This window comes from Primulina tabacum, chromosome 17 (assembly GCF_025594145.1).
Source record: "Primulina tabacum isolate GXHZ01 chromosome 17, ASM2559414v2, whole genome shotgun sequence".
NCBI classification, from domain to species: domain Eukaryota; kingdom Viridiplantae; phylum Streptophyta; class Magnoliopsida; order Lamiales; family Gesneriaceae; genus Primulina; species Primulina tabacum.
The window spans coordinates 15,283,188-15,293,709 of NC_134566.1; the positions used below are offsets into that span (position 1 = coordinate 15,283,188).

The 10,522-nt window shown below is 38.1% G+C and overlaps 1 protein-coding gene across 1 annotated transcript; it reads left to right on the forward strand.

Moving 5' to 3' along the window:
• The first annotated feature begins 8,173 nt into the window (after positions 1–8,173).
• Positions 8,174–10,246, forward strand: LOC142531152 (GDSL esterase/lipase APG-like). The gene is made up of 5 exons (XM_075637211.1): positions 8,174–8,473; positions 8,843–8,973; positions 9,181–9,414; positions 9,515–9,770; positions 9,856–10,246. The coding sequence occupies exons 1-5, from the start codon at positions 8,236–8,238 to the stop codon at positions 10,050–10,052; spliced, it is 1,056 nt and encodes a 351-aa protein (XP_075493326.1). The 5' UTR covers positions 8,174–8,235; the 3' UTR covers positions 10,053–10,246.
• Positions 10,247–10,522: the final 276 nt, after the last annotated feature.

A 10,522-nucleotide genomic window follows, 5' to 3' on the forward strand; every position in this document is an offset into this window, starting at 1 on the left:
TTTTGAGGCTTGTTGTTTTCGAATGTGAATTTGAGAGCAACGTCGGTGTCAATCAACCCTCGTCCCGGGGCGTGACATTGAAGTGGTATCAGAGCGAACCAGGTTTCATAATCTGGGGAGGAGGAACTAGAAATAATAAGTTCTAATAGACTTCTGAAAATAAGTTCTGAAAACTACTGTAATAGACTACTGAAAATAAACTATTGTAATAGACTACTGAAATGCTATACTGACTACGTACAGTTAGGAAAATCAGTAGGGAAACAAATCAGAATACATTAGAGCTCTGAGTGTTTCAGTAGTATGTATAAAAAAAAAATTTCAGTAGACTTAAAACCATTAGCTCGAAATCAGAACCAGTAGCATCAGAGTTGCAGTAGATAGGGAATTCCAGCAGGCTCATGCAGTAGACCTTGCAAATGGCATGGAAGTTGAGGTGTTTTTCGCGCAAACTTCAAACGGCAATAACTTTTGATCAAGGAGGAATTTTTACTATTAAGAGTATGCGTTGGAAAGCTCTCGACGAGGAAAACCTAATCTAGAACCATTTAATCGTTCTAGCACCGCCGAAGAACCCCAAAATCCTTCGTTAAAAGAGTGATATCATCATTTCTGTAAAATTTTCCAATTTTTCGAAACTTTGAGGAATTTTCATTTCCAAACGGCTTAGCATTTTTACACCAAACTTGGTACCATTCATGTTCTGGATGTGAAGGATTTTTAGTAAATTTTTTCACGGAATTCTGAGACTGAAAAATTTTGAGCTATTTTCTTCCATTGAATGCATAGACAGTACTGATTTTGTTCATTCCAGTAATTGTCTATAACTCAACCTGTACTCTTGAGATCAATTCTGAACATTCACTCTCCTGTTTTGGATGAAGATTATGACTTATCAGAGTAGCTACATTAAGAGCTTAGAGAAGAAGAAGTACCTATAGATGTAGTGGAAAAAGAACAGTGATAATGGAGAGATGATAAGGTAGACTAGATTGGTATTATCATACGAAAAGAAAGAAATGTAATATTCTTTGGGAATGTACCAAGATAAGTTGAATCATATTGAGAATGTACCTATCTGATATAAGTTGACTTACATTTGTGGGAATTTACCTATCGAAGATAAGCTTCTGACTTAAGATGAATTGTCTGACTCGAGGATAATAAATTATTTATGAAAATATGAGATAAAGATTATATAAGCTTTGAAATTTAGATGTAGGAGTAAAATTTTTGTCAATAATTAATGGTATGTACATTAAATTTGGGATGCTAAGAGAAAGACATCCAATGAGACTTGTTTGTGTTAAAACATGCTGGACTCATAGTCTTGATTAAGGAAAGATTTAGTAAAAGAAGAATTGTCTGAGGATTTAGTTTCTTCCGTTCAAGGTTGAAAGAAATTTTAACTAAGTTATAATTCTTGGGACTTGAAGCAATCAGATGATAAGGAGTTATATTCTAAGATTCTATATTGATTTCAAGATTTGAGTTAGTAATCGTGTTAATTTTAAGATAGAATAAAATAAGTATGGATACACATATATTCAATGCCGATCTTATACAGTGTACTTTGGGAATGGATTGGTTAGCAAAGAATCATGCTTTAGTAGACTGTCATGGAAAGATGGTAACTACCCAAGCTCCACGCCAAGAGAAACTTTTATTTCATGGCAAGACAAAAGAACGAAAGACTCTTCTTTCTGCTTCTCAAACTTGGAAAGCCATGAAAAGTGGGGAAGAAGTTTATCTAGCTATGTTAAGCGAGGTAAAGAAAGAAACTACACTTACGCTAGAAGAGATTCCGGTAGTACAAGAATTCCCGGATGTATTTCCTGAAGAACTCCCTGGCGAACTTCCCGACCGCGAGATGGAATTTGAGATTAAATTAGTGCCCAATGCTGCACCAATCTCAAAAGCACCATACCGAATGGCTCCGGCAGAGTTGAAAGAACTCAAAGAGCAACTTCAAGAATTGTTGGATAAAAAGCAAATCCGACCAAGCGCATCCCCGTGGGGAGCTCCTGTCATATTTGTAAAGAAGAAGGACATAAGCATGAGGATGTGTATTGATTACAGAGAGCTGAATAAGATCACAATCAAAAACAAGTATCCGCTTCCAAGAATAGATGACTTGTTTGACCAACTCAAGGGAGCTACGGTCTTTTCCAAGCTCGACTTAAGGTCAGGCTACCACCAACTCAAGGTCAAGACAGACGATATTCCAAAGACAGCCTTCCGAACAAGGTATGATATTATGAGTTCATGGTAATGCCATTCGGATTAACCAACGCTCCAGCAGTATTCATGGATCTCATGAATAGGGTGTTCAAGCCATTTCTTGACAAGTTTGTTATGGTATTCATTGACGATATTCTGGTATATTCATCAAGGGAGGAAGACCACAAAGAACATCTTCGTCTCACCCTCCAGACGCTGAGAGAAAAGGAACTGTACGCCAAGTTCAAGAAATGCGGATTCTGGCTAGAGAGCGTCGCATTCTTGGGACACATAATATCAGCAGCAGGAGTATTTGTGGACCCTAAGAAAGTAGAGGCAATCTCAGATTGGCCTAGACCAAAGAATGTGACAGAAATTCGAAGCTTCTTGGGACTAGCAGGCTATTATCGAAAATTTGTTGAAGGATTCTCTTCAATAGCCATACCCCTCACCAAGCTCACACAGAAGAACTCTAAGTTTCAATGGAATGAAAAATGTGAGCAAAGCTTCGATACTTTGAAGAAGAAGCTTACATCCACGCCAGTGTTGGTATTGCCAACTGAAGGCAAAGACTTCACCATCTACAGTGATGCATCTAAAGAAGGTTTAGGATGTGTACTCATACAAGAGGGAAGGGTGATTGCCTACGCATCAAGGCAGTTGAAGCCGTATGAACAAAATTACCCAACGCATGACCTCGAACTAGCTGCAGTGGTATTCGCACTAAAGATTTGGAGACATTATTTTTATGGAGTCAAGTGTGAGATTTTCATCGATCACCAAAGTCTCAAATATTTGTTCACACAAAAGGAACTAAATATGAGACAAAGACGATGTATCGAACTCATGAAGGATTACAACTTGACAATAAGCTACCATCCAGGCAAAGCCAACAAGGTAGCAGATGCTTTAAGTCGAAAGAATATGAGTAAGGTGATCCTGACATCACTTTCAGCACAACCATGTGTTCGAGAGACAATCAAGATAAGTTAAGATAGAGATTCCGCTTTGGTGAAACTAAAAGAGCAAGTTAAAGAAGGAAAATCACCAGATTTCGAGACGGATAACTAAAGAATCTTGTGGATGAAAGGACGATTGTGCGTACTAGACATCGATAACCTTCGAAAAGAAGTAATGTCTGAGGCAGATAAGTCGAAATTTTCAGTCCATCCTGGCAGTACCAAGATGTACAGAGATTTGAAGAAACATTTTTGGTGGAGTGGAATGAAGAAAGACGTGGCAATATTTGTTTCCAAGTGTCACGTGTGCCAGCAAGTCAAGGCAGAGCACCAAAGACCTGGAGGACTTCTGCAACCTCTAGAAATTCCAGAATGAAAATGGGAGCATATTTCTATGGATTTCGTAGTGGGTTTACCAAAGACGAGACAAGGTCATGACAGAATATGGGTAATCGTAGATAGACTCACAAAATCTGCGCATTTCTTACATGTCCGCATGAATTATAATTTGGACAAGCTAGCCACCTTGTACATGAACGAGATCATGCGATTAAATGGAGTACCAGCTAGCATACTATCAGACAGAGATCCTAGATTTACATCTCGATTTTGGAAGAGCTTTCAACAAGATATGGGGACTAAGGTTACTCTTAGTACGACATATCACCCTCAGACCGATGGCCAAACAGAGAGGACAATTCAAACTCTAGAAGATATGCTGAGAGCATGTGCTCTAGATTTAAGTGGTAATTGGAGCGAACATCTGCCCTTAATTGAGTTCGCGTACAATAATAGTTACCACAGCAGTATTGAAATGTCACCATACGAAGCTCTGTATGGACGAAAGTGTCGATCGCCACTCTATTGGAACGAGGTAGGGGAAAAAACCATTGTTGGACCCGAAATGATCCAAGAAACAGTGGATAAAGTCGCTTTGATCAAGGAAAGATTAAAAGCTGCACAAGATCGACAGAAAAGCTGGGCTGATCAGAAAAGACGACCCGTGGAATTTGAAGTTGGAGAAAAGGCATATGTGAAAGTGTCACCCATGAAGGGTGTAATCCGATTCAATAAGGCTGGAAAACTGAATCCCAGATACGTCGGACCATTTGAAATTCTTGAAAAGGTGGGAACACTTGCTTATAGATTAGTACTTCCACCCGACATGTCAAGAATTCACAATGTATTCCACGTTTCGCAACTGAGGAGATATATTTCCGATCCTAGTCATATTCTTGAAGCTGGACCACTGTTGGTTGAGGGAAATTTAAATGAAGGACTGAAATATGAAGATATTCCAATCCGAATTGTGGATAACAAAGATCAAGTACTGAGGCGACGAACTATTCCATATGTCAAAGTACAATGGTCCAACCATACTGAAAGAGAAGCTACTTGGGAGTTGGAAGAAAAGATGCGAGCACAATACCCTTATCTCTTTGAAGATCATGTATAGCCAAGTTTCGAGGACGAAACTTCTCATAAGGAGGGAGGGATGTGAGAACCTGAAATTTCAGTATTACTTAGCAATTTGCAGCAGCTAGTAATAATTGCAGCATCTAGTAATATTCAGCAACAATGCTAAATTTCAGCAGAAGCTAACAATTCCAGCAGCAAGTTAGATTTCAGAAGATGATATTTTTCCAGCAGACAAAAATCCAGCAGACAAAATCCAGCAGCAGAAGAGTTCAGTAGCGAGATTCTAGCAGATAGCTACTGGTTCTGCTCAGGACTTGTAACTGAAGCATTTAACATGGAATAAAGGCTGTTAATGGCAGATTATGGTCATTAATTGGAAGGCTAACAGTCAGATTTTGGCCTATAAATAGCACTCTCAATCTCTGAATTGATGTTACCAAAATCTTGAGTTATCACTTGAAATTAGAGCTAAGAGAGTGCATTTTTCGAAGCTGTAAAATCCAGTAGCGAGGCAAGCAGATTTCCAGACTTCAACCGAAAAACTCTAGCAAATTACTGTAAGTGGGCTTATGTATAAATATCTTGAAACCCGTTTGATGATTTCTGTTTTAAAGCAAAGTATATTCTTGATTTCTGATATCTGATTTTGAAGTACTGAAACCTAGTGAACTAATGGTAGGAATATATATTCTGAACATTACTGATTACTGATTACTGGCCTCACCCCTTAGAGAAGAGAACATATATGGGACTGATATCAGTTTAGCCATGAAATTCACGAACGTGCTCAGTGCTTACTTGTTAAATTCTGATTACTGAATACCGAACACTGATTTTCGATTACTGATTTCTGAATACTGATTTATGTTCTGAAATAAAGAGTTTCTGTATATTATTGTATTACTGTTTCTGTTGAAAACGATTTCGAAATTGGGAGTTATTCTCGTCCCTGCTTACTGAGTGACAACCATATCACTCACCCACCAAACCCTTCTCAGATAAGAACGATGAAGAAAAGTTAGAAGAAGAAGAGCAGATTCAATTTTGGGGCTGGTGATGAAGATCGTTGTTTTCAGTTTTGATTTATATTTTATATCTGCTGCATCTGTTCAGACATTGTATTTTTGGTTTTACATTTCCGCTGTAAAACATTATTAATTGAGTTGTATCAGACATTCAATATTCAGTATTATGAATAAAAGACTGGCTTCTGAATTCTGTACTTTTGAGGCTTGTTGTTTTCGAATGTGAATTTGAGAGCAACGCCGGTGTCAACCAACCCCCGTCCCGGGGCGTGACAAAAACATTTTTGAACTAAGGCAAAAACTTATGTGAGACGGTCTCACGGGTCGTATTTTGTGAGACAGATCTCTTATTTGGGTCATCAATGAAAAATATTACTTTTTATGCTAAGAGTATTACTTGTGAATATCGGTATGGTTGACATGTCTCACAGATAAAGATTCGTGAGACCTTCAAAGACTAATATATAAAAGTTGTAGGTCACAGCTCATTCTCTTCAAGTCATCGACTGCTACAAGACTAATTTCGTCTCGTACAAAAAAAAAGTGGTGGATGTAGGTCAAGGATAGAATAGAATACATACACAATCTCTCCCGGTCTTTCTTTCCCTTTAATTATATATAGAAAATTTGTTTCTCTTGTACACTTTTTAAATATCCAAGTTTTAAATAAAATAATAAAATTTATTTATATCTTTTATGTAAATATAAAATTTGGCCGTATGCTTACTGGAAGTAGGTGCAACTCCAACCCTAAAACGGGAGGAAGGACCTTGTTTTGGTATGAACCACAGTCACATTAATAGGTAGAATCCTTCTCATCTAATGGTCGTCATACACATAGAGAGGTCCTCGCGGGCGTAACCAAGTTGGTATTCGGGTGGAAGACTTGGTCTAATAACCAAGGTTCAACTCGTGTGGGGAGCATTCCCCTTGGATAAAATGAACCTTCTACTCAAGACGTCGTTCGGTCACCGTGATTTACATCTTCTTCACAAAGCTTGAGGTGGCCGTGGAGGGGTGAGGGATTTCACCTTTTGGCCCAATCATACACGTAGAGAGTGTTTCCCCCCCGTAAAACATTGTCATCCCTATCAAACATGAAACATTTTCAGCCAACGTGCCGAGAAATGTCGGAAGGAGTCGTACCATGCAGCACAAATTAGTTGCTTACTGATTATACTCAGTTGTCATCTCCCAATATTCTAGCTTCCACCTCAAACTTCAAGCAAATACACCATATTAACCCAAAAATGAGCCGACAACATACATATCTCATCGAAGCCCACATTTAATGCCCTCTAATATATAGTATAAGATCGAACATACACCACTGTACCAAAAATGATAGCAGATAGCTACTCAAATTTTTACTGATAAACATCATGTTTCGATTACTTTTCAAGCCTGAGCAATCTCAAACATATAGTTTCCAAAATTCAAGATCAAACAAAGAATATCCTACCAACTCCTACTTGTTTACAAAAGTACTTTTTAGCTACGAAAGAAATTTGATGCTGCGCAATAAATTCAAGTGCTTGAAACTATCTTACAACCATTTAATTATCAACTCCTTGCAATAAATTTAAAAACACTTATATGTCTCTCTCCTTTTTTCCCCCTCTCAAGAAAGGGAATATTTCACCCTACCTCATGGGTACTGCCCCTGAGAAGATCAAAGGCCCAAATTTAACCACATATATGCGGGGTCCATCAAATTTTTTAAAATCAACGGCCCAGATCTTGTGGGGCACTGCCCCCATAGTTAGCATCGACAGAACCGAAAGAAAGCTAGATCTACCAAATCTTGTGCTTGAGAAATTAAGTCAATCACATGCTACCATTACTACCCATGGTGGCCGCAGCCCAGATGCATTTTCAGCATGCTCCCCAACTACTTTATTTGCTTCATATTATATATTATTGGATCATTATTTTATGTGTGACAACTAAGGAATTGAAGATAAATGTAACGTGTACGACCCAAGACTTCATTGTACAGTTATAGAAAGTGATTAATTGCATCCTTCAATTGAAAATTAAAAAGAAGTTAGATTTTGTTTGTTTAAATTTCATAAAAATCTAAGTTTTAGTTTGTCCTCAGACCCCCATATCTTGCGTCGTATAAAATTTTGGGTACGACCCTGCAGAGAAGTTCTTTAAACTTTGAGTAGGTTATCCAATCTTAACTACTTGATCGAGTCGAGTCGAGCTAGGGCGGTCATGTTCTTGATAAACTAGTCGTGTTTCAATGTAGCTAGCATGCACTAACCAAACTCAACTAAGCTTGCAAGCTGGGATATTGAGACTAACTTCATATATTTTCTTGTGCCAAATATATTAACCATATTCTTACAACTACATGTAGATCAGAAAATTTGTACTTGAAGAAATAGAAGATATATATGCATTTACTAGAGTGCAAAGCTTTTAATGTCTCAGAACCACTTCTTTAACAAATCATTAATGGCGATCCCAACGCTCAACTCCTTTATTCAACACCAAGGGCACTGAGCATCAAACTCCATGTGCATATAAACATCCTGCCTTAAAGTCCGAAATCTCATGATCTAAAAGTTCTTGAAATTCACATATTTTCGTAAAAAAAACAACATATGAGGTTTACTTTGGTTTGTGCATTGGCTTTTGCCATTTTGTGCAGCTGTGTTAACTCTCAGGGCATATCATTGGTTCCTGCGATCATCACATTTGGCGATTCTGTGGTTGATGTGGGAAATAATGATTATGTTCACACCGTTTTCAAGGCAAATTATCCACCTTACGGCAGGGATTTCAAGAACCACGAAGCAACAGGAAGGTTCTGTAATGGGAAATTAGCCACGGATATTACTGGTAAATCTTGCTTTTAGCGACCTCATTACGTTCAGTGATCAACATATTATGTCACAGATCCCATGATTTTGTCACAAATCATGCTGATTCCTCTAACTAAGTTGATTCATTCATGTATACATAATAGTCTGACTAACTTTTATTACAAGTTCAAATTTTTTTTTTAGTTCATGAAAATTGATGACATTTGCTAAGGAAATTAAATGGGATGTTTGATTTTAACAAAATTCAAAATTTTGAATTCTTGAAAGTCGTGACTATAAATAATAGTAGTATGTGAACTTGTACAAATTAAACTTTAGCTTTCTAGTGAAATTGAGGCATTTGCTGAAGAAATGGGACTCTTGTGTGTATATTTGACTGATGCAGCTGAAAATCTTGGATTTACGAGCTACCCGCCGGCGTATCTCAGTCCACAGGCAACCGGAAAGAGCCTTCTTATAGGAACCAATTTTGCTTCCGCAGGATCTGGATACGATGATCGCACAGCCCTTCTAAGTGTGAGAATATTATATTCATTATTATAAATAAAATCATGCCAATGTCACTACTATCACTTCTGAGTACACCTAACAAGTCATTTGACACTCCAAATATATATTATCAGATAATAATCACTGTAATTGGTAATATAATTTAATTTATTCAATTATTTATATATTCTATCAGAAAATAATCACTGTAAAATAAATTATAAATATTTGCAGCAAGCAATTCCATTATCGCAACAAATACAGTACTACAAAGAGTACCAAGGGAAGCTAACAAGTGTAGCTGGAAGCAGTCAAGCAGCATCAATTATTAAGGGTGCGGTGTACATAGTGTCGTTTGGAAGCAGTGATTTTGTTCAGAATTATTATGTGAACCCTTTTCTCAACAAAGCCTACACTCCTGATCAGTACTCTTCATATCTTGTTGGCATCTTCACAAACACAATCAAGGTACAAATAAGTATTATATATACTCTGTTGCGTGTGCGTATGCGTGTGCGCGAGCGTGTGAAAAATGAACCTTGGATCTTGGCTTGTATGTTTGGAACAGACTTTACATGGGCTAGGAGCAAGAAGAATTGGGGCGACTTCACTTCCACCAACAGGCTGCCTCCCTGCAGCAAGAACCCTATTCGGTTTCCACCAAAGCGGCTGCGTATCCAGGCTCAACAGCGATGCTCAATCTTTTAACAAGAAGCTCAACTCGGCGGCAACACAGCTGCTGAAACAACTTCCAGGCCTCAAGCTCGTTATTTTCGACATCTACAAACCTCTAAACGACATCATTTCAAATCCTGCCAAAAACGGTACCAAGAATCAATATTCTCTAACCGGCGTTGGCAATAAATACATTCCAAGATTAATCCCGTGTTTGTTGTTATTGTTTTGTAGGGTTCAAAGAAGCGACGAAAGGTTGTTGTGGGACTGGCACAGTGGAGACAACGACGTTGCTTTGCAATCCCAAGTCGATAGGCACCTGCAGCAACGCATCCGAGTACGTGTTCTGGGACAGCGTGCATCCGTCTCAGGCTGCGAATCAGCTTCTCGCAGACAGCTTGATCATTCAAGGGATCGGTCTTATTACTTGATCGATTGATTATAATGAACTTATTGTATCCGACCCATTATGTCTGTTTTCTTGTTGTTCGTCCTGTTTTGTTTAGCTTGCTTTTTACATGATATAATATTGTCTACGACGATAAGGACCAAATAGGTTTGTCATCTATTTGTAATAAACACGTACGTCTATATGTTAAATCAATCATCAAAAGTTTATAAATAATCTCTGCTCAAAAATAGACTTGTCAAATTAGGTTAGGTCCGTCGGGTCGAGCCGGCCCACTCCGCTATAAAAATTGAACGGGTTGGATTGATAAAATAACAGCCCATTTGGAGACGGGCCAAATGGGTTGAGCCCGTTTGGGTTGCGGGCCAAGACTGATCGAGCCCAAACGGGGCAGGCTGGCCCGCCAAATTATGATAAAATTTTATATTTTTAAGTTTTAAGTTTTATATAAAAATTGGAATAAGTTTCATGCGTCTCCATGTCTTAGAACAA